This window comes from Otolemur garnettii, unplaced genomic scaffold (assembly GCF_000181295.1).
Source record: "Otolemur garnettii isolate 467f Iridium unplaced genomic scaffold, OtoGar3 scaffold00219, whole genome shotgun sequence".
Lineage (NCBI taxonomy): Eukaryota > Metazoa > Chordata > Mammalia > Primates > Galagidae > Otolemur > Otolemur garnettii.
The window spans coordinates 682529-707296 of record NW_003852614.1 but is presented as its reverse complement, the minus strand read 5'-3'; the positions used below and the strand labels follow the sequence as shown (position 1 = coordinate 707296).

At 48.8% G+C, this 24768-nt stretch overlaps 1 protein-coding gene across 2 annotated transcripts in view; it reads left to right on the top strand.

Moving 5' to 3' along the window:
- The first annotated feature begins 4344 nt into the window (after positions 1 to 4344).
- The window catches only part of NLGN3 (neuroligin 3), a 24734-nt gene continuing 4310 nt past the window's right edge, over positions 4345 to 24768 (top strand). The window contains exons 1-5 of one of the 2 annotated variants that reach the window (XM_023508044.1): positions 4345 to 5037; positions 5680 to 5739; positions 9972 to 10031; positions 11693 to 11842; positions 22545 to 22730. In XM_023508044.1, the coding sequence (XP_023363812.1) occupies positions 4581 to 5037; positions 5680 to 5739; positions 9972 to 10031; positions 11693 to 11842; positions 22545 to 22730 (913 nt within the window). In that variant the 5' untranslated portion in view covers positions 4345 to 4580. Of the gene's footprint in view, positions 5038 to 5497; positions 5530 to 5679; positions 5740 to 9971; positions 10032 to 11692; positions 11843 to 22544; positions 22731 to 24768 lie in introns of those variants that run through there. The other variant, XM_023508043.1, reaches the window with a different exon arrangement.

Genomic DNA, 24768 nt, shown 5'->3' with positions numbered 1-24768 from the left:
GTGTGTGAGTTCTGCATGTCTGGGAAGGGTGGTCTCTCGAGAGAGTTCTGAGGGCTGGAACAACAAGTCAGTCTTCATTCTGTTCATATTTTCTCCCCTGTTAACCTTCTGCCTCCTCAATTTCTGAATTCTCATTGGATTGTTACCCTCTCTTCCCTTCTTCAAGCTACTAACATACTAAGATATGGGCCCTTAGTCTCTTAAGAGGACAACTTACTTTCTCAGCTAAATGTTGCAGCTTCTTTCTAACTTTTCTCCATGGGAGATATACCACTGGGACTGGGGAGGGACCATTAGACCAGAGAAAAACACAAAGGAACTTAATTTTCTTTCCACAACACCTTAGATGCTGAGAAGGGTGGAAAAGACAGACACTGCCTACCCTTTTTGCCATCTTGTGGGTCCCTATCATGTACCAAGTAGCATCCTTAGGACAGAGAACTTCCTGAGAGTCACATTTCTGGATGGAAAATTGCCCTCTATTGGCGTGTATCATCATAGACTAGGTGATGGAAGAACAGTATGGTGCTAGGAGAGACCAGTAAAAAGGAGCGCCCTTTTCTTTTTCTGCCCTGCTGCCAGAACTGCTTGTTTTCACATGACCCACCTTGGAAGTTACCCAAGATAACTAACTGTTGCTCACTCCCATTCTACCGCAGAGAAAACTCAAAACTGTTGCTCCAGAGTCACATTTGGAGCTGCGGCAGGGCCGTTCTTGGTCCCCTTGCCTTCTGGTTTGGGCCTTAGATCAAATTGTGTCCGACAGCCAGCTGGTTACTACAATGGTCTCCCTAGATGAGGCTGGGAGAAGGTCAGCCCCAGCCTTGTGGGTGGGTGAGGTACAGGATAATTTGGCAACTTAAAGATAATGTCCAAACCATAGTTTGCACTCTACGACTGGGAAGTATCAAGTGTTCTGGTTAAACCAGGAATACCAATCAATACCCAAGTTATAACAAATAAAAAGTAAAATAAAATCCCTCTTTGAGGCCCAGGAAACCCTCACTCTCATGGGACTCACCAAGTTTAAGAGCTGTGTGCATAAGGAATGGAACTCCCTAACAGGGTAAAGGCAAACTTGACTGAAACTGTTTTATTCTAGCCTGAGCATAAATGTTCTGAGCCACAGGGTTAGAGGCTTGGCTGGGATAAGAGACATTCACAGAGGTTTTGGGGGTGCTAGACAAACTAGACAGGTGCACTGCAGGCAGAGACACAAGGCAGGAAGACACTGGATCTGGAGGGAAGAGACTGAAATGGTCAGACAACTGGCTCGGTGACAGTCTAAGTCTGACATGCCCCAGCAGGAGCAACACAAGGGAACGACACCAATCTTTGGGAGAGTGACAGGATGAGGGCATACTGGTTGCTGCTTGGGTAGTACAGGTGCTAAGAAGAGGAAGGTGATGCCACCTGAGGTGGAGATGTGTTTTTGTGGAACACAACTAGGGACTCCTGCAGGCAGTGCCTCAGTTTTTCTTTGGGTCAAGGTTTCAAGCTTCACAGGTAAAGTTTGGACTAGCTGGCCTGGAAGATCACCTGTCTGATAAACTTGCAATTTGACCTGTGAGTGAGAGAGAGAGAAAGAGTGCAAGCGGAGTGTGCCTGAGCAAGGGGGGAATTGGGCCATGCCCCAGGACTTGAGCCATCTCTGGCACAAAAGGAGTTAATGGCAGGGACCGCGCCCCCCCATGTCCGGGCACGCGCAGCGCGCCCCCTTGGCGCGCGGGCACAGCAGCCAGGCTGCCGGAGAGCTGATCTCGGGGATTCGGGTGCGGAGCCCTTGGCCTGGAGGCGATATGGGTGGTCCGTGGCCTGGTTCAGTCGCTTGCAGCAGCCCGGGGAACAGGTGAGGCCGCCTGCCCCGGTCGCTCATCCTCTAGCTGCCCATACCTTGCCCTTATCCTATCCCCTCCCAATCGCAGGCTCCTCCACTCCCCAGCCAGTGGCCCCTATCTCTTTCAACCCCATGTTCTCCATCAGCACCCCTGATCCCCCACTTCTCCACCTCCTTTTTAAATCCCGCATCCCCATCATCCTCCCTATCGTTCTCCCGCCACTGGTCACTCCATTTCCAGTCTAGCCCTCATGCTCATCGTAATATCCCTATTGAGGGCCCCCAGCCCCATTCCTGTATTGCACATTGCCAGTCCCCCCTCCCCTGCATTGCAACCCCATCCCCCTTCCATCATAGCATCTCAGAGCCAGGCACCCTCCCCCACTCTCTGCAGCCCCCCCACCCAATGGAGGCCTTTATCCTATCCTTCCCCATTCCAGTGTAACTCCATCCCCCAATACCATTTCAAACCCGCATAGTCCCCAATACTGCAGTTCTCAATATTGGTCCATTCCTACACAATGCCCCTCGCCCAATAGCTCTCCAACCCCAAAAGTACCCCTAGATTCCATTCTCCTCCCCCAACATTGCTGCCTCCCCTGTCTTCTCCCAAATAACAAGTTGGACCAGGATAGAGATCTTGGCTTTGGGGATTCACAGTGGGTCCTAGAGTACAGAGGGCGTTTGGGGGTCGGTCTGTTTGTCTAGGTGTTCACAGGGGAGGGGCTGCGGGGAATTGACTCAGAGGGGAATTTGCCATTTGGTGCTGCTGAAGGGTTACTGGAGAAGGAGGCATCCCGAAAGGGTTAATGGTATTTGTGGGTGGGGGCGGCACTGAGGGGGTTAATGGGGGGGTGCGGTGGGGAAGCCGTGTGAATGAGCGGTCTGTGCCCCAGAGTTGCCATGGAGATGGTGAATGGGGGGATTGTGTGAACTCAGCTGCGGACTATCCCCCCCATACACACACCCACCCACTCCCTCCTGCCCCACCTCCCTACTCCTACCCATTCCTTCCCTTCCTCCCCCCCACCTGGGTGCATTCTGGGCAGTGTCTGAGACTCCCCCCCATACTTTGCTCCCCATTTCCCCATTTCCTCTGAGCCCCCACTCCTTTAGCCACTTTACCCACCCTCCCTCCTCTTCCTTTTTCTTCTCTCTCTCAGTCTTTCTCATACACACACACACACACACACACACACACACATTTTCATTCCTCTCTCGTGGTGGCGATTGCCGGCGATTGCCGGGCGTTCCCAATCTCCCTCCCCCACCCCTTCAGCCAGTTCTTAAAGGAGCAGGCCTGCAATCTTGGAAGGCGGGAGAAATGGGGGAAAACTAAATGTGCATGCAATGTACATGTGCGTGTGCGTGTGCGTGTGCGTGTGTGTTTGACCATGCAGGAGTGTCTGTATGTGCCTATGTGTATGTGTTGACTGTGTAACTGTCAGAAGGCCTGTATGTCTGAGTGTGTTGCTATTTCTGTTTCTGTCTCCACCTATGTGTCACCATTATGCTGCATGTGTCTCTGGATATTTACCTATGTGGGTATGTGTGGATTATATTTCAGTAAGTCTCTCTGTGTGTCTCTGAATATATCACTCTTTGAGGCTCTGGCTGTGTAAGGCACTCTGTCTCAGAATGTGGGACTATATGAGGGGATCTCTGTGGGTTTGGAATATATGTCTTTATGAGTGAATGTCACAGTGTCTGTGACCTAGCCACTATGATATTCTCTCTTATTACCTCTTTGAGTCTTTGTGAGTTTATTCCTATGAGTCTCTGAGTATATGTCCCCCAAACTCCATTGTTTATTTTACACTGGCTGAGCATTGACAATGCCTAGGCAGGACAATTTCTGCCTCAGTTCTGGCATTCATTGTTAATTAACAGATGGCCAATAGAAAGGACCAAAGCTTCAGGATGGGAACAGTGAGGGCTGAGGAGAAATGTATAGGAGGGACTCAGGAGGGTCTGGGGGGACTCTGGTGAGTGGCTGTATTGCCCCCATCCTGCCTGAGAGTGAGGAGGTCTCTCTGTGATTCCCTCTGTCTATCTGCTGCTTTCTCTTCTTATGCCTAGTGTCCCAGAGTGAGGTCAACAATCCTACCTACTCCTTATGTAGAGGTCCTTCTGTGGGATTACCGTGTCCTTGGAGCTGGACAGCTCAGTATTCATGCAGCATGTCCAGGCACCCAAGCTCCATTACTAGTTCTTCCCACCTCCTGTCTATCACACGCCACTCTGGCTCCAGCCAACCCCAGTGAACTCCATTGGCTGTGGGGTTGAAGTTGGGTACTTTGAACTTACAGTGGTAACAACTGTCAGCCTGCCAGTCCCTTTGGATTTTCCAACCATGGCCAGGCACATAGAATGCTTCTGACTGGTAGTGTATCATCTATGAATCTATGAGTCGCTGGAGACTTAGGCATGTGAAACTTCTCCTAATGGTAGGAAAGTAGCCCAAACCCAGCATGGCCCCCAAAGGCCAACTCTGTAGCCCTCCCAGACCATCTTGGATGACGCATACTTCCCTCTTTCCACAGGCCTGTCTGGCCCTGAGGGAGTCCTCTTTCTGAAGCTGTGGTGCTTGGACGACCTGCTCTCTACATTGCTGGGCACCTGTAGGTGTCCCTCCAGAGCTCAGTTTTGAGGTTCAAGTCAATGTGGCCATGAAAGGGCTGCCTATTGGGTTGATGCTGTGACCCTGGAGTCTGCTTCTCCTGACAGTCCCTCTGCCCGGAACATGTGGCTGTGGCTTGTCCCGCCGTCGCTGTCCCTAAGCTCTAAGCCCACAGTTGGCCGGAGCCTGTGCCTCACCCTCTGGTTCCTCAGTTTGGTGCTGAGGGCCAGTACCCAGGCCCCAGCACCCACAGTCAATACTCATTTTGGGAAGCTAAGGGGTGCCCGGGTACCATTGCCCAGTGAGATCCTAGGGCCTGTGGACCAATACCTGGGGGTGCCCTACGCAGCTCCCCCAATCGGCGAGAAACGTTTCCTGCCCCCTGAACCACCCCCATCATGGTCGGGCATCCGGAACGCCACACACTTTCCCCCAGTGTGCCCCCAGAACATCCACACAGCTGTGCCCGAAGTCATGCTTCCAGTCTGGTTCACTGCCAACTTGGATATCGTAGCTACTTACATCCAGGAGCCCAACGAAGACTGCCTCTACCTGAATGTCTATGTGCCCACGGAGGATGGTGAGTGCTGTGACCAGGCACTGTGCCCTCCCTGACTCCCGCCTGCCCTGTTGTGTTTGTGGCTTGCATGTGGTTGTGTGCCCTGCAGCATGCATCTGTCTCTGTGAAAATGCTTCTAACCATCACTCCGCTTGGCCTCCCACTTCCCTTTCCCTGTTCTTCCCTCTCCCAGCATTGTCCAAGCTCCCATGTATGAGTGACACTGTTGCCAGGAGGGGCCTGGCCAGGCCTGAGAGTTTTGACAGGTCTAGGTCCACTACTGGATGTGGGTTCCCTGGGGGAGTATGGGTCACTGCTGGCAGCTACCCGCGGGAGGATGCTGGCTCCACCAGACCTCCCTGTTGCCACTCCACCTGCTTCAAAAGGTGGTAGGTGTGTGTGGTCAAGGGAGCTGGGTGTGTGTGGGGGGGGCGGTGGGCAAGCCTGGTGGGCAATGCTTAGGTACCTCCTCTTTCACTAGCTGATGCCTCCTCCCGCGGGGGTCACACTAAGGTAAGTGACAGAAACAAGGAGATGGTGGGACAGGCTCTCTGCCATGTGCCGCCTGCAGAGCAGCTCAGCTCTTGGGTCCTGGGGGGTGGGGGGTGCATGCCCCTGGGCAGAGGCCTCCTGTTATTTTTTAGTTTTTTATTCATTTTACAGTAAAGCGGATTTCCAAGGAATGCGCCCGAAAGCCCAACAAGAAAATTTGTAGGAAAGGAGGTAGGTAGCGAGCCGGCGGGGAGGGAGAGAGAGAGAGAGGGAGGGCTGCCTGCCCACCTGCCCTTGCCCCTGAGGACCCAGCCTTCCTTCAAGTAGCCCAGGCTCAGGGGGCAGTGAGCAGGCATAAGCTCTACCTCACCTGAGGGCTCTGGCTGCTTTTCAGGGAGGCTTTGATAACTTAAGGCAGGTTTAGAGCAGAAGGAGCAACCTCATTTCTTCAAATCGCCCCAGCCCTAAATTCGACCCCCAAGTGTGTGCCCAAGATAGAGCCAGTGGCTCTCTCAGTGACACTTCAAGAGAAACCCCAGACAGCCAAGATGGAGCCAGAGGCTCCACCCATTTTCCAGTGAATGGAGCCACAAGACCACCCTTTCTGTACTTTTTCCACTTCCACCCCCAGACTCAATTTTTCCCCTCTGAAGCTTAGACCAAACATGTGTACGAAGGTTTAGTAACTCCTGCCACACACACAACCCCATACCCCCTCCCTCAGCTGCACCACCTCTGGCCAGGGCATAGCTGAGGCCCAGGCTGCTCTGGTGGCAGAACATGGGCATCTCTGAGAACTATGGACTCTAAAGGAGGCATAAGATCCTGAATTTTAAATTCATCCTTTTGCTAACAAGAATTTATCCCCCTGTATAATAATTCTTCATAAAAACCACTTTATGTTTTTTGCAAAAAGTGTTTGTATTTACCTCATATAATCCTCCCACATCTCTGGAAGCATAAAAGATAGGAATCAGTACCCCAATTTTATGGATGAGGAAACAGGCCCAGGGGAGTGACTTGCTGCCACTCAAGGCCCCATCACTTGTCTGTGGCAGAGCTGGGACCAAAACCTGTGTCTCTTGACCCTCGGGGCGTGTTCTTTCCACTGTAGCACACAGAAGCAACTCCCATCTGATCATTTCCACCTCCCCAACTTTCAAAAGAATGGTGAAATGTGGATGGGTTGGGCCAAATTAGAAATAGTAACAGCTGAAGAGGCAGGTGGAAAGTCACAACTTGATCCCTACAACCCTTTGGCATGCTTGGAGTTTGTTTTTCTTTGATATCCTGGGGCAGGGTTCTCTGAGGTTGTCAGGATTCCTAGGATGGGATGCTCCCTACTGAATAAGAATCTCTGGGGGCAGAGCCCAGGAATCAACATGTAAAACATGAGCCCTGAAAGCTTTTAATGTACGCTGAAGCATAGAGTGAGACCCACTGCCCTAGGGATAGTGTTTCACCACATCTCTACAACCAAACCAGGACACGCACACACTGTAGGCACACACACTGTAGGCAATGTTTTTCACATGAATGCAGAAGCACTATGATTCTACAAAAAGAGAACAGTCTGGAAAACACAAATCCTGACTGAGTCCCAACTGTGCTGCCAATTCACAGTGAGACCTTGAGCAAGTATTTGCCTTTAAGAACATTTTTTTCCACATCTGAAGGTGGTAGGGGACAATTCTGGCCTTAACATTTCATTAGCCTATAAATGAATTCAGATGGAAGGTCTCTTAAACCTGCTCCTATGAGTAACTTGGTGGGGTGAGGAGAAGAGATGATGCTAACATTAACTATTTTTATTTTTATTATTTTATTTTATTTTATTTTATTTTAGAGACAGTCTCACTTTGTTGCCCTCGGTAGAGTGCTATGGCATCACAGCTCATAGCAACCTCCAACTCCTGGGCTTAGGCGATTCTCTTGCCTTAGCCTCCCAAGTAGCTGGGACCACAGGCACCTGCCACAGTGCCCGGCTATTTTTTGTTGCAGTTTGGCTGGGGCCGGGCTCGAACCCACCACCCTCAGTATATGGGGCCGGCACCCTACTCACTGAGCCGCAGGTGCCGCCACATTAAGTATTTATTAAGAGTGATCTCCCTAGGGTTCCAGTAAGAGTCTAGGGAAGTTCAGTTCCACTCTGAGAGTTTGGCCAGAGAGATGACTGGAAGTCCTCCCCAACCCCAACTACACACACTTACCAAGCTGGGTTGTCAACTATGGGCATATACTAGGTGCTGTTGGGATGTGGAGGGATGTGAGGCGGAGGAAAAATCTAGAAATGAGTAAAGAATGTAATCACTGCTATGAGGAAGTTCCTAGCCTGATACTACAACTCAGCTGGTTTCCCTAAGCCCCATAGGTCAGCCTGGGAAGTTGGATCCAGACTGTGGGGGAGGGCTTTTGGTCACTTAGCTATTCAAATTAGTCCCCTATACAGGGCCTGTTGACCATTTGGAACAGTTACAAATCTTGCCTCTTTATAGAGACCCAGACCCAGAAGTCATTAGGGTTGTGCTGTGTGTAGATCAGGCAGGCTGACCCAGTTGGGATCCTGCAGCAGCACAGTGTCTGGGCATGGGGGTCAGTGGTTTGTGGTTGACTGGCCTGGATGAGAGGCATGGCCACAAGGAGTTGCTCAGCAAGTGCCAAGCAAAGGCATCTGTGTGAAGGAGGCTGGAACAATGCAGCGACCCAAGGACACTCTCAGAAGGGGGCATAAGGGACAAATCTTTTAAGTCAGGGGTGATGGGAAGTGAAAGGTTTCCTGGGAAAGACCTGCCCCATCCTCCCCCTCAGCCCCCATTGAATTAAAGGGAATTCACATCTGGGGGTGAGTAATCCCTTTAAGTTTGGTGGACTGTCCACTGTGTGGGTGATGATGCCCAGGTCTCGTATGGTTCCTGAGGACAGTACTGGCAGGTGTTGAACTAATGCATTAAGATGGTAGGCCCACTGGAAAGAAACTTCAGGGAGCTAAAGGCAGTTTCTCCCCTAGAGCTGGGCTCTTGCCCTAGTAGAAAAACCATTTTGTAGTATGAGAGCAGTTCCTATTTTGATTAGTAACTGTAAGGAAATCCAGTCAGCAGAGTCCAGGCTGAGAGTATCTGGTGTCATGGACACAAGAGGCAAACCATGGGGACCCAGCACTTCTATTTCCACACATTAACCAGCATCCAGGAAGGAGGTCCTCTCTCTCCACAGCCATTGTCAAGATGCCCTCTTAGCCTCCTTCAAACAGAAAGGAGAATTGGTGATAGCTTATCCCTGGCATCTAAATGTCTTTCTTCTCCCCCTTTATTTTTTTTCTTTTCTTTTCTCTCCTCCTCTCCTCTCCCCTTCATGCTCCACCACTTTTCTCATCTAGTTCTTCTGTTCCTTTTCCTTTTCCCAACTCCAGAAAGGTGGCATGGTACAGTGGAAAGACATGGGCTGTGGAGTCAACCAGACCTGGGTTTGCATCTCACCTCTAGCACTTCCTAAGCTGTGTGATCTTAAGCAAGTCACTTTACCTCTCTGAATCTCAGTTTCCCCATTGGTGTAATAGGAGTAAGGATAGTACCTACCTCACTGAGGTGTAAGGATCGAATAATATGACAGAAGTAGTGTCTGGCACATGGTAAATATTCAGTACATGGTTGGAGCTGTTACCATTATTCCTACCTCTTTGTTTCTCTTCTCTCTCTCTCTCTCTCTCCTCTCTCTCATCATCCCTTTCTCTTTTTCTCCTTTCTTCTTTCCCTCCCTCCCTTTCTGGCTCTCTCCATATCTCAGAGCAATGCTTGCTGCTCTCAAGACTGGTTCCTGTGGGCAGGAACCCCATTTACCATTAACCAGAGCAGGGGGTTCCAACAAGGAAGACCAGAGGGAAAGCTTCATCTCCCATTTTCTCCTGTGGGAATTAGGGTCAGCTGAGGCCCAATTCAAGCCAGCCCACTGGGCCCCAGTCACTCAGGCCTGAGGTCCCTGGTACATATCTCTGCCCTAAGTACATCACATTGATAACATCCACACATGCTGGTGGTGTCACCCCTCACCCTCAGTACCTGCCTCTTCTATCCAATTTGACCTGCCTGTATACATATGTGCAGCCCCTTCTACCCAGAATGAATCTTTCCCCTGAGCGGGTCTTTGGCTCTGTGCCCTGGTCCACCTGCTGCTACCTTCTTCCTAACTGGAAAGGTAGTTGTTTGAGATGGGCTGTTGGGGACAGGGAGGCAGAACAGGGAGGTAAAGGGAGGCCAGCACAGCAAGGGCCTGCAACACCATCATCCTGATGAAGGTCTGGGCCTCAGCCCACCCATTCCCTCAGTTCTTGCCATCCCTCCTGCCTGTCCTGGGCCCAGGCCCAGAGCTGGCTTGCTGGGCCACACTGCGGTCATGCTGTTTTTGAATTCTCTCTCTGTTTTGTTCTCTGTTCTGTGCTGTTGTGTCTCCCCGTGTCTGGTCCCCAGGATCCGGCGCTAAGAAACAGGGCGAGGACTTAGCGGATAATGACGGGGATGAAGATGAAGGTATTTGGGGGCTGCAGGGCGTGGCGGCTGGTGCATGGCACAGAGCCCCTCCCCTTCTCACTGGGGAGAAGCCCCGTCTGTCTGTCTGTCCGTCCGTTGGTGTGTTTCTGTTCCTGTACAAGGCTGTTGGGCTGTTTATCTGTCTTTGGCCTTGTTGGCCACTGGGAGTTCTGGGGTGATGAACACAGCTGGCAGGAGCAGGGGACCACAAGCAGAGCCATGGGGGGCATCTTCCTCACCCCAGACCCTATCCCTCCCTCATCTTCTGTGGTTCATGGGTATTTGCCCATGAACAGGGAGAGCAGAAAGAAAGCAGGGCCAGGGAAGAGTGAGGAGAGGCAGGAAGCAGACAGGATGGTGAGGAGATAAGTGTTTCATTAATTTAAGGAGACCCTTGTGTCTTGCAGGCAGTGTTGTTCCTGGGAGAGGGACCTAGCAGGATGGTGAACTGAGGAGCAAGACAGTGATAACCAAAGGGGCCAGAAAACAGCAGTGCCTAGAACTTCCTTATCCTTCTCCCAGAAAGAGATGGTCTCAGGGCCAGGGGCTGTAGTAGGTTCAAGACAGAGCCAAAAGACTGGGCTAAAATGCCAGGCTGAAGCTAGGACACCACAGCTGTCAGCAGATGGCATAAGATCCTTGGGTGATGATCAGACCAGCCTTCCTCCTTGGGGAAACGGGTTCTATTTACTCTACAGTAGAGAGCATTCCCTTCTACCTCTGTGCCCAGGCCCTGCCCCTGTACCCCCAGAGATGCCAGACAGATCAGAGGGGCCACAGGGGCTGTGCTGGTGTGTCAGAGTGTTGGTCCAGCTCACAGACTGACAGGCTACAGGCAGAGGTGATCAGGCCTAGAGCCTTCTCTTAACTGCCCCAGCCCCAATGCTGTGCTGCCTGGGCTTGGGAGCAGCTGCTTGATGGTCCTTTGTTGAATGGCCTCTGGGGAGGTTCCATCCTCATCTTTAGCTGATCAGGAGGAGGCTCTCTCATTCTTAGTTCCGCCCATCCCCAGTGTTTTTGATTAAGTCTGCCCAGGGAGAAGGGAGTAAAATGGGCACATGGCTAAGAAGCTATGTCAATAAGATCCGACCCCCATCTCTGCCATTCACTCCCTTTCCCTCACGTCCTTCCTTGTTCTCTCCCTGTGCTACCCCTTATTCCCACACCTCTTGTCTCTGTCTGCACTGGGGGGCCAGCTGCTGCCAATGGCCGTTTTTTCCATGTAACTGGTCTAGTCTTGGGGGTTTCAGGTCTCCCCAGCCCCTACTCTCTAAAGCCATATCAGGTCCCAGGACTCCTGGGTGCCCAGGGCACTCACCTGATGCAGCTTGGGGACCATCCCTTCCTCTTCCTGCTGCCCCAGCCTCCAGGGCCCAGCCATGGCTCACCTAGGCCTAACTGTGTCAGGCATTTCTGGCTGCCTTCAGCTGGGACGCACTTAAAACTAGGGTCTTTAGAAACATCACTGAAGTCCTGCTGTTTCTGACAGACGCTTGAGCTTCAAACCGAGCAGCTCCATGAGTCCTGCCCTCAGGGATGGCTGTGGTGTCCTGGCACCTGGGATAGCTTTGCTGTCTGCACCACCCCCCCCCCAAGGGCTGGTGGGGGTGAGGTAGGAAAGGCATCCTACCTAGCCTGCATTTCACCCCTTCTCCTTACAGACATCCGGGACAGTGGTGCTAAACCCGTCATGGTCTACATCCACGGAGGCTCTTACATGGAAGGGACAGGCAACATGATTGATGGCAGCGTCCTCGCCAGTTACGGCAATGTCATCGTCATCACCCTCAACTATCGTGTTGGGGTGCTAGGTATGGTTCCCTGCCAGGTGCCTAGAAGGAAGGTTGGCTTCTCAAGAGGGGAGGGAAGAATTTGGGGTTTAAAAAACAAACAAACGGCTCGGCACCTGTGGCTAAAGTGGCTAAAGCGCCAGCCACATACACCCAAGGTGGCAGGTTCAAATCCAGCCTGGGCCCACCAAACAACAATGACAGCTGCAACCAAAAAATAGCAGGGCGTTCTGGCGGGTGCCTGTGGTCCCAGCTACTTGGGAGGCAGAGGCAGGAGACTCGCTTGAGCCCAGGAGTTGGAGGTTGTTGTGAGCTGTGATGCCACAGCACTCTACCCAGGGGGACAGCTTGAGGCTCTGTCTCAAAAAAAAATAAGAACAAAAATAAAAAACAAACAAACAAAACAGGCAACCTTGGTTCTCCAGCTGGTGCTAATGACAATAGTCAAAATGTTGTTATCCCATGGCCCCTACCCAAGTGCTGGGAGCTTCCCCATATCCCCAGACCCTTTTTTAGAATGTTTAGATGTCACTGGAAATTCTACTCAAACTTCACATCTTCTCTTGTGTCCCAAGACCAGATCTTGGCTCCTAGACTTTTGTTTGACTGAGTTTTATGGGGTCTGTTAATTTTCCAGTGTCCTATCTTCATCTCTATCCACACCCCCAAGATCTCTAAATACCTTATACATACACAGATGTTCCTTCTAGTCTACCCCATGTCCACATATCCATTTACCTTCACATGTCTCCACACCTCCCCATGAGGTATGTTACTTCTTACTCCCGCAAAGCCCACACACATCTAGCCCCAAGTCCACATCTAAAGGCTCTCTCACACATAAAAGTATTATCTCAGGCTCAGCACCTGTAGTTAGAGTGACAGCCACATACACCGAGGCTGGCGGGTTCGAACCTGGCCTGGGCCTGCTAAAACAACAATGACAACTACAACAACAACAACAACAAAAAATAGCCGGGCATTGTGGCAGGCACCTGTAGTACCTGCTACTTGGGAGACTGAGGCAAGATAATTGCCTAAGCCCAACTGTTTGAGGTTGCCATGGCACCTCAAACGCCATGGCACTCTACCAAGAGTGACATAGTGAGACTCTGTCTCAAAAAAAACAAAACAAAACAAAACAAACAACATTATCCCAACACTCCATATACCCTCTCTGCATATGGTCTTCCACACGCACATAGCCACATACTCACATACTCTGTACACGTCCACACCCCAGATTTCTGTCACTTTCTATATATACACACACATACATACACACACACACGCTCTCATGTGCTTCTCCCCGTATCTACATATACCCACTTATACCACACGCATAGCCACACTCATACTTTCCTTTACCCCCATATTTACACCTCACGGGAAGACCTACACCCTGCATGTCCACACCCAAACTCCATACATATATACCTTAAATGTACATAGATACACTCCGACCAATTCCCACATATACCCACATATACCTACATCCCCCTATGCACCCCACTGCTGCATCCACCCCACACACCCAAATACTATACACATACATACATCTGTCCCTCACCTTCCTCACATAAACACAAACCAATATTCACCTTTCCCATATGCATATAGTCTTACCTGTATGTTCATACTGCCTTACCTCATGCCTATGTAAGTACTACACACACACACTCATATCCTTGTTTCCATATCTACACACATCCCATATACTACACATATATATTCCCCTATATATACACACACCCATAGACCTCCCTACACATAGATCCACATACATAGACCTCCTTACACATATACTCAGACAAACATACACATACACACATACAACTCTTACCATGCATACCTTGCATATATGCACACAGTACACTCACCTCACCTCACTCCACAAATATGTATGCATTTATGTACCTAGAGCTGCAGCTGTATCCATGCATACACACACTCCTACCCACCCCACCATACTCTTGCATACCCCATCATGTCCACACCCCATTACACATATACACATTCCTTTTATTCTATATATGCACGTATCTCCATACACTCCCACCCCATCATACATACAGACTCCCATGCACAGATACTCATTTCCCACACACCTGCTCACATATACTCCTGTACATACACCCTCACATATTCTGCCATGTACATACTTATTTTAGTGATTTAGGCTGCCCCTCAACCCCATACCTTCCTTGGTGACTTCCAGGGCCTATCTATGGCCATGGTCTTGGGGCTAACAAGTGACACAGAGAGGCTGACTAAGCATACAGGGCCTTGCTCCCTTTCAGATGCTTTCTCAGGCCTCCTATCCCTGGTAGCAGCCTGAAGAAGTCAACTTTGCCCATGCCTGGAGAGTTTGCATGCTCAGAGTCCCAGCTGGGGTCTAGGTTCTTTGTCAGGTATGTAGGTCTGGGAGCTAAACTAGAAGTTAGGCATGGCTTGTTCCTTTGTCACTTGGGGTACAAGACCTTGTTTTAATTTGTTCTTGATCATATTGCTTTGTCATTTCCAACACCAGAGGCTCTGGTGCTGCATTTCACTTTCAGGTGCTGTGATTTCATGCACAAAACGGTGATCTCTTCTTTTATTTCCACCCCCCCCCCGAGATGGAGTCTCGCTCTGTCACCCTGAATAGAGTGCCATGGTATCATAACAGCTCACGGCAACCTCAGTCTTTTGAGCTCAAGCAATTCTCCTGCCTCAGCCTCCTGAATAACTGGGACTACAGGCACTCACACATAACACCTGGCTAGTTTTTCTATTTTTATTTTATTTTATTTTGAGACAGAGCCTCAAGCTATCACCCTGTGTAGAGCGCCATGGTGTCACAGCTCACAGCAACCTCCAACTCCTAGGCTTAAGCGATTCTCTTGCCTCAGTCTCCTGAGTAGTTGGGACTACAAGCACCTGCCACAATACCCAGCTATTTTTTGGTTGTACTTGTCATTGTTTGGCAGGCCCAGGCCAGATTTGAACCTGCCAGCTCTGGTGTATGTGGCTGGCACGTTAGCTTCTTGAGCTACAGGTGCCACCCCAGTTTTTCTATTTTTAGTAGAGATGGGGTCTCTTTCTTGCTCAGGCAATCTTCTGTTTTATTAGACAGTTCACTCTGTTGCCCCAAGCTAGAGTGCCCTGGCATCAGACTAGGTCACAGCAACCTCAAACTCCTAGGCTTAAGTGATCTTCTTGCCTCAGCCTTCCAAGTAGCTGGGACTACAGGCACCTGCCACAATGCCTGGCTAATTTTTCTATTTTTAGTAGATACTTGCTTAGGCTGGTCTTGAACTCCTAAGCTCAAGTGATCCTCCCACCTCCCAGACAGAGTGCTAGGATTATAGGTGTAAGCCACTGCACCCAGCTGGCAATCTCTTCTTGACTTATCATTAATATTATATGGGATAGGAAGACACATTTTGGGGTTCAGTATGGAAAAATGATATTCCCTGAAAAAAGCAGAGTCTGAGTCTCCTTTGGTGGAACCTGCAATACTGGGTATGGAGCATGTAGGGAATCATCCCTAGTCTCTCCACAGTGTGGTGGGCTCTGGATTTCATGGTCCTGCCCCTGCTCTTCTGTCTTTCTGCATTGCCTCAGACACCATGATGAAGCTCTCATTGGGTTCTTTCCTGTTGAGGAAGGGAATCTGAATCTCATGGTACCATGAAGGTGGCTATAAACCCAGATGCTAGGGATGCACAGTTCCTAAAGGAGAATGAATGCACAGATGTGATCACACACAGATATACAGACACACTTACCTAGAAGTTGAAGGCCAAAAGTAAGCTTACTATTTTCTTTTCTTAGAGTGATAGAAAAAATTCAATTCAGTTGGGTTGTTTTGTTTTTATTTTTTTGAGACAGAGTCTCACTTTGTCACCCTTGGTAGAGTGCTCTGGCATCACAGCAACTTCAAACTCTTGGGCTTAAGTGATTCCTCACAAGTAGCTGGGACTACCGGTGCCCGCCACAACACCCAGCTATTTTTAGAGTCAAGGTCTCACTCTGGCTCAGGCTGGTCTTGAACTCGTGAGCTCAGGCAGTCCACCCACCTCGGCCTCCCAGAGTGCTAGGATTACAGGAGTGAGCCACCTTGCCCAGCCAATTCAGCTGTTTTTAAAAAACTACATATAGCTGGGTGTGGTAGATTGCCTGAGCTCACAGGTTTGAGACCAGCCTGAGCCAGAGTGAGACCTCATCTCTAAAAAATAGCTAGGCATTGTGGCGGGTGCCTGTGGTCCCAGCTACTCAGGAGGCTGAGGCAAGAGAATTGCTTGAGCCCAAGAGTTTGAGGTTGCTGTGAGCTATGATGCCACAGCACTCTACCAAGGGTGAAAAAGTGAGACTATGTCTCAAAAAAAAAAATTACATATACAAAGCTCCATTCTAGGCTGAGAGTGATAGCTCACGCCTATATTCCTAGCAGTCTTAGGAGGCCAAGGCAGGAGGATTCCTTGAGCTCAAGAGTGAAGATCAGCCTGAGCAATAGTGAGACCACATCTCTACTAAATATAGAAAAATTGGCCAGGTATTGTGGCAGGTGCCTATAGTCCCAGCTACTTGGGAGGCTGAAGCAGGAGGATCACTTGAGCCCATGAGTTTGAGGTTGCTGTGAATGAAGCTGATACCACTGCACTCTAGCCTGGGCAACAGAGTGTGATTCTGTCTCAAAACAAACAAACACACACACACACACACACACACACACAAACAAAGCTACATTGTTATGAAGGTTTATTGGAAAGTACAGAGAATACTAAGAATGAATATGCTTCAGTTTCGTATTATCAGACCAGTTAGGAACAAAGAAAAAGAGGAGAGATGAAGAGAGAGGAGAAAGGAAGAGAAGAAAAAGACCATCCAGAAGAGACACAGGGAAAGTATGCAGAGAGGAGCCAGAAGGAGAGACTTAGGATCTGAGGAGAAACTCAGGATTTCACATAGGATAAGAAGTCTCCACAGTATCAGTTGGGAGCTGCATGCTGCACAGAAGGCTGTCGCTGTGAGCACTCCATATAGTATTCTGATTCGATGATTGCCTCACAATCCTTCAGCTGCTCTAATCCTTAAGCTTCTATATCAGAAATTCTTAACCTTTTGGTGTGTTTTTGGCCCTTTTGAGATTTGATGAAAGTTATAGACTCTCCTCCAAAACAATGAACACAAACTTATGAAAACAATTTTACAGATCTCCCTGAAGCTCATCCATGAAACTCAGTTTAAGAAACCCCACTTTGGGGCGGCACCTGTGGCTCAGTGGGTAGGGTGCCGGCCCCATATACCGAGGGTGGCGGGTTCGAACCTGGCCCCGGCCAAACTGCAACAACAACAACAAAATAGCCAGGTTTGTGGCAGGCACCTGTAGTCCCAGCTATTCAGGAGGCTGAGGCAAGAGAATCGCCTAAGCCCAGGAGTTGGAGGTTGCTGTGAGCTGTGACGGCAAGGCACTCTACCGAGGGCTATAAAGTGGGACTCTGTCTCTACAGAAAAAAAAAAAAAGAAAAGAAACCCCGCTTTAGGGCTCAGCACCTGTAGCACAGTGGTTACAGTGCCAGCCACATGCACAGAATCTGGAAGATTCAAGCCCAGCACAAGCCAGCTAAACAACAACGACATCTGCAACAACCAAAAAATAGCCGTGCATTGTGGTGGGCACCCGTAGTCCCAGCTACTTGGGAGGCTGAGGCAAGAGAACCTTTTAAGCCTAAGAGTTTGAGGTTGCTGTGACACTACAGCACTCTACTGAGGGTGACATAGTGAGACTCTGTCTCAAAAAAAGTAAGTAAATAAAAATAAAAGAAACCCCACTTTATACCCTTCTCTCATTTGAATAACAGGAATAGCACATCTAGGGGAGAGGAATATTATTCTTTGGGCTGAAGCAGTTGATCAAAATAATATTATCCAGGTGGCGCCTGTGGCTCAGTGAGTAGGGCGCCAGCCTCTTATACCAAGGGTGGCAGGTTCAAACCCAGCCCTGGCCAAACTGCAACAAAAAATAGCCGGGCGTTGTTGCGGGTGCCTGTGGTCCCAGCTACTCGGGAGGCTGAGGGAATTGCCTAAGCCCAGGAGTTGGACATTGCTGTGAGCTATGTGACACCATGGCACTCTACTGAGGGTGATAAAGTAAGACTCTGTCTCTACAAAAAATATATATATATTATCCAAAATTCAGAGGGAATCATAAACTGAGATTTGGTTAGAAGTTCCCCACCACTTCCTCTTTACCCTTCAGTTCCTGTTCTGAAATACAAATATAATCAATCATCCACTGATTGGATTCTGGGTACATATAAAATATTTTTGTCTCTTGGCACCAGATGTAGAACATGGGTTTCTCCTTGACACTTAGGGATTTTGCTATGTAGTGGAGGATTTGTTGTTTTGTTTCTCAAAACATCCCAGAACATGTGGCCAGTTTTGAACCCTAATTACATGCATTCATTTACTCTCCCTCCCAATCATCTTCCCCTGAGCACTGAGCCCAAACAGATGGTTCACTCTAACGTGCTTCTCTAGACATCTTGGATGATTCACATATGTTGAGAAAGTAACAGGCTAATCTATGGATCCCGTCCAAGGCAGAGGTTCTTTATAGTAGAACCTCCATAGTTGACCACCACCTTAAGTTGACTTAATTTCATAGACCAGACATGGACCACATGTACGCATATCAGTACAGTAAGGCCTAGTTCCTTATGTTGATGTGTTGACCAGTTTGTTACAGTCCCTTGGATGGTCAACTTGCAGAGGTTCTACTGTATTTAAGAAGGCCCTCCCTGGGCTTGAGGTCAACAAAGGAGACTTCAGCAGGACATTGAATGAGGTTATTCCTGGACTGAGGAAGTGGGGACTTGCTAATTTTATTCTGGATTCCAGAATTTAATCCCACATCCTTGCTCAGGTACCCTCCAGGCAAACGTCAAGCCTTGAGTGACAGAAATATCTGTTTGTTTGTTTGTTTGTTTTTAGAGACAGAGTCTCACTTTGTCACCCTTGGCATCACAGCTCACAGCAACCTAAAACTTTTTTTTTTTTTGCAGTTTTTGGCTGGGGCTGGGTTTGAACTCACCACCTCCGGCATATGGGGCTGGCACCCTACTCCTTTGAGCCACAGACACCTCCCAGCAACCTAAAACTCTTGGGTTAAAGTGATCCTCTTGCCTTAGCCTCCCCAGTAGCTTGGACCACAACGCCATCTATTTTTTGTTGCAGTTTGGCTGGAACCAGGTTTGAACCTGCCACCCTCAGTATATGGGGCTGGCACCCTACTCACTGAGCCACAGGCACGCCCAAATATCTGGTTTTGTTACAGTCTGCTAGATTCCCCCGCCTTCTTTTGACAAGCAGTTTACCATGTACTACAGTATAAACTTGGGCCCAGAGAGACTGGCTCAGATTTATTCTGACAGTTTATGGAGTTCGGTATTTCAGCCTTCATTCCAGCATGGTTTCTGTGGATAGCTGAGTTACTGAGGAAATAGCAGTGAATGAATGCTCTTTCAGACTGGCAGATTTTGTGTGCTGGTGGCTGGTCAGGTTTGCTGTGTGGGAATACTACTTCAAGCAGGATTCTTCTTATAGTAGAGACTTTTGGAATGGCATTGTCCACATGCTTCAGTGACCTTTATTTAAAGGCTCATGGGATATGAAGGAGCAAAGGGTGAAGGTCAAATCACCCAGCCAGTCTTTTCAGGCCTTTGTTCCTTACCCAGGAAATAGGTACATGTTGGAGAAATCTACTGCATCCAAATACAGGCTTTTCCTGGTGGTAGGGACAGACATATTTGACACATTTCGTTCAATGATGCCTTGGCAAGGGCTGAAGCCAAGTCTTCTATTGCCTACATGAGAGAAAATAGGGTAAGGAGAGAAGAGAGAGGGAGGCTAATAGAAGCACATAATGATTTTTTCCAGAGGGTGTCAAGGCTTGGGCAGCTGGGTTGGATCTTGGTGTACATAGTCTTTAAGACTTCCAGGAGCAGCTTCAGTTTCTGAATGGGCCAGGCAAAGGAGAAGCTGGTCTTCTTGTTGAGAAAAACAAGGGCTCCTCTGTTCATCCTCATTCAGACTTTCTCTAATTCGTTCTCATTTTCTCATCTGGAACCTGGTCCTAAGGAGGACATGTGACTAGGTCCTGTGAAGGATAACTAAGTACTTTACATACTTAATTGTACCAAAGGTAAATTAATAACACACTTGAAGAGCATGAGATGAGCTCTTTTGCAGAAGCTAGGTACAGAAGGACTTGAGAGACGATGATAAGGTCTTGTGCCTGCTTGAGTCTATTTGTATTCAACTTCTGTCCATGGACTACAAGGACCACCAGAGAGCTCTCCATGAATTGTAGGAGACTCCTCAAACATGGTCTTGCACTAAGTTAATTCCAGGTGCTGTGAATGAGCTTTTAACTGTGGAGTCAAAAAAAAAAAAAAAAGTACTGAACCAAGTGTGGGTTTTTAATGTGTAAGAGCTCTACGATTATCCACCTGGAAAGAACCCTTCCAAAAGCATCTGGCAGGAGAAGATAGAGCCTTTGAAGGAACCTAAGGATGAACAGATCAGTCTAAAATGGAACTGGTGGTGGTGGTGAATATAGGACATCTCTGTGGGATAGCCAGCAGGTGGGTGGGAAGGTAGTCTCCATGGCAACAAGTCTTCACAGCAGCAAATCCCAGCAGGTGGGTGGGAAGGTAGTCTCCATGGTGACATGTCTCCTCAGCAGCAAATCCCAGTGAGGGGGAGTGGGGCGGGAAGACCTGTTTCTGTGGTAACCCTCTGTACTGGCTTCCCTATTTCTCCACCAGATGAAAAAGATGGCCTAACCCAGTGGTTTCTCAAATTCAGCAGGCATCAGCAGCACCTGGAGAGCTTGTTAAAAAGCAGAGATTACTGGGCCCTATCCCCAAAGTTTCCAATTCATTAGTCTTGAGGGAAGGGGAAATGCAGACTTTCCCTGAGAATGAGGAGTAGAAGGCCATCAGAGGCCTTGGAGCAGCAGTTCTCAGCCTGTGGGTCGTGACCCCTTTGTAATAATGAAAATATATCCTGCATATCAGATATTTACATTATGATTCATAACAGTAGTAAAATTACAGTTATGGGGCAGTGCCTGTGGCTCAAAGGAGTAGGGCGCCGGCCCCATATGCTGGAGATGGCGGGTTCAAACTCAGCCCCGGCCAAAAACTGCAAAAAAAAAAAAAATTACAGTTATGAAGTAGCAATGAAAATAATTTTATGGGTGGCTCCTATTGCTAAGTGGGTAGGGCACTGGCCCCATACACTGAGGGTGGCAGGTTCAAACCCAGCCCCAGCCAAACTGCAACAAAAAATAGCCGAGCATTGTGGCCGGTGCCTGTAGTCCCAGCTACTCAGGAGGCTGAGGCAAGAGAATCACCTAAGCCCAGGAGTCGGAGGTTGCTGTGAGCTGTGTGACGCCACGGCACTCTACCAAGGGCAATAAAGTGAGACTGTCTCTACAAAAGAAAAAAAGAAAAAGAAAATAATTTTCTGGTTGGGGTCACCACAACTTAAAGAACTGTATTACAGGGCGGTGCCTGTGGCTTAGTGAGTATGACGCTGGCCCCATATACCAAAAGTGGTGGGTTCAAACCCTTCCCCAGCCAAACTGCAATAAAAAAATAGCCGGTGTTGTGTTGGGCACCTGTAGTCCCAGCTACTTGGGAGGCTAAGGCAAGAGAATCGCCTAAGCCCAAGAGGTGGAGGTGGCTGTAAACTGTGACTCCACAGCACTCTACAAAGGGCGATAAAGTGACACTCTGTCTCTAAAAAAAAAAAAAAAAAAAAAAAGATCTGTATTACAGGGTCGCAGCATTAGGAGGCATTAGGAAGAAGGGCAAGGAGAGCTTAGGGATGTTTGCCTCCTGGGTTCTTCACTTCCTTTAGAGAGAAAAGGAAGGGGAAAGAGAAGTAACTGTAGATCTGCAGTGTGCTAGGCATGTTATAGATACTTATGTTCATTTGTCCTTGTCACAACCCTATGAGGTACTTTTTTTTAATTTTTTTTTTTTTTGTAGAGACAGAGTCTCACTTTATCACCCTCAGTAGAGTGCCATGGTGTCACACAGCTCACAGAAACCTCCAATTACTGGGCTTAGGCCATTCTCTTGCCTCAGCCTCCAGAGCAGCTGGGACTGCAGGCGCCCATCACAATGCCCAGCTATTTTTTTGTTGCAGTTTGGCCAGGGCCAGGTTTGAACCCGCCACCCTCATTATATGGGGCCGGTGCCCTACCCACTGAGCCACAGGTGCCACCCCCTATGAGGTACTTTGATCTCCATTTTGAAGAGAGGAAACTGTGGCCTACAGATTTTAAATAATTTGTCCCAAGGCTCCATGATAGAGCCAGGATTTAAAACAAGGACAATCTGATTCCAAGGTCCCTGTCCTTTCCACTATATTTTGTCAAATGTTAGGGACTGTCCCTGGTGCATCGGGCCAGAGGATCCTGATCAGTGCCCTCTCCCACCTGGAGGCATCCACTTCAAATAGTCTGTAGGCCCCGCCTTCTAAACTGGATGGTGAGTGGGAGGCAGGGACCCTACACTGATTATGTTGAACCTTGCAGAAAGGAACAGCGTTTATGACAGCTAGGTGGAAAGAATTCCCACTTCCCTCAACTCCTGCCTGCCATCATAACCCAAATCCTCCATCCCTCTGCCTTCACCATCCTCATGCCCTTTCTCAAATCCAGGTTTCCTGAGCACTGGAGATCAGGCTGCCAAGGGCAACTATGGGCTTCTTGACCAAATCCAGGCCCTCCGCTGGGTGAGTGAGAATATTGCATTCTTTGGAGGAGATCCCCGCCGTATTACTGTCTTTGGCTCAGGCATCGGAGCATCCTGTGTCAGCCTCCTCACATTGTCACATCACTCTGAGGGTGAGTAGCTCTACCCACCCTGAGCCCTAGGCCTTCTAAGCTCCAGCATGCCTAGCTCCATGCCCCAGGGCCACCCAAAGGAATCAGTTTGTCCTCTTCTACCAGCTTAGTATTTCTTTGGGGAGAAGTAGAAGAGCAATGTTTCTCCAGGGGAAGAAGTACTTCTCCCAGTGTGATAAAGGGAAGGGAGAGAATCCCATTTACATCCTTTCCTTCTAGGCCAGACGTGATGGCTCACACCTGTAATCCTAGCACTTTGAGAGGCCAAGGCAGGAGGATCCCTTGAGCTCAGGAGTTTGAGACCAGTGTAAGCAAGAGTGAGACCCCCATCTCTACTATAAATAGAAAATATAGCTGGGCATTGTGGTGGGCACCTATAGTCCCAGGTACTTGGGAGGCTGAGGAAGGAGGATCGCTTGAGCCCAGGAACTTGAAGTTGCTGTGAGCCAGGCTGATGTGTGACACTCTAGCCTGGGCAACAGAATGAGACTCTGTCTCAAAAGACAAAAAACAACAACAACAAAAAGATTCTCCTGAGGTGGGAGTCTCATTTGGGAGAATGGGAATAGAACTACTGACCTCTGAGGGGAAAATATGAATATGTATGTAATTCTTTTGGGGCAAGGGAAATCTTTCAGTGTGGGATGGACATGTTACTTCAGAGTAGAGATCTAGGATGGAAATTGGTTGCTTGGTGTAAGAAACTCATTCTCTGCCTTTCTCTCTGAAGAATAAGTCTATATGGCTCTGTGCCTGTGGCTCAAGTGGCTAAGGCACCAGCCACATACACCTAAGGTGGCGGGTTCGAATCCAGCCTGGGCCCGCCAAACAACAATGATGGCTGCAACCAAAAAATAGCCGGGCATTGTGGCGGGCGCCTGTGGTCTTAGCTACTTGGGAGGCGGAGGCAGGAAACTCGCTTGAGCCTGGGAGTTGGAGGTTGCTGTGAGCTGTGATGCCAGAGCACTCTACCCAGGGGGACAGCTTGAGGCTCTGTCTCAAAAAAAAAAAAAAAGAATAAGTCTATAGAAGAGGGGAAATGTCCCTGAAGGGGAGGTGGGTCTGAAGTAAGAAATCGCTAACCTGTGAGGTAGGCTTCTTCTGAGGGATTATGGTCTATTATCAGACTCCAGATTTCCTCCTGGGCTGTGCAAGCCACACACGGGACACTCATTTTTTAGCCTTTCTCCTTGTGGTGGGTGCCTTTGTCAGTGACCCTTCCAAGGAAGCTGAATAGGCCCTTTTCACTCAGCAGGAAATATTCTCTCCACCTCTGGACTAAAGCGGGTATTCTATCTCTGATAGGCAAAGCCAAGCCTCTCATGAAAAGATCTTCCTAAAATAGGCACACTTCTCTGAAGTAAGGATCTATCTAAGTGAGAGAGGACACATTTTTTTTTTTCATTGAAATCAACCCTATGAGTTAGTGATATTCTCATAGGAAGACTTTCAATCTATCTCTGAAGAAGACCTATCTCTCTGAGAGAGAAGAACCATCTTCTCTGACCTAGAAATTCTGTCTCTGTCCCTCTAGGAACTAGCCTAGTGGGGGAAAACTAAGGAAGGATCTGCATCTCTGAAGAGAGAGAGTGTTTCTAGGTGACAGTAGTGGGAATAAGAATCTCCCCTTTTTTCCCCCAAAGAGAGTGAAATGTCTGGCTGTAAGGGTGCCTCTCTCTAAAAAGAGGTCGAGCACCACCTCTGACTGGGTATTCTTTCCCTGGTGGGAGAAGGCCCTTCCTGGAGTGGTGCTGCGTAGTATGCTCTGTCTCTGGAGGCTTGGCTTCTTTAAAGATTTGTTCTCTCGTCTTTCTATAATTGACTTTGGAAAAGCAAGGTTTACTCAGCTACTAATCTATATTTCTCTCCATCTCTTTTTGCCCATGCAAACTGCCTGGCTCTGAGAGGAATAGAATTGTGTATCTGAGGGCCAAATTCTCCCTTGAGAATGTCGGGGCCAGGGAGAAAATGATACCCTTTTTTTCCTAGAGAGGGAAGAATCATCTTTTTTTTTTTTTTTTTAAAGAGACAGAGTCTG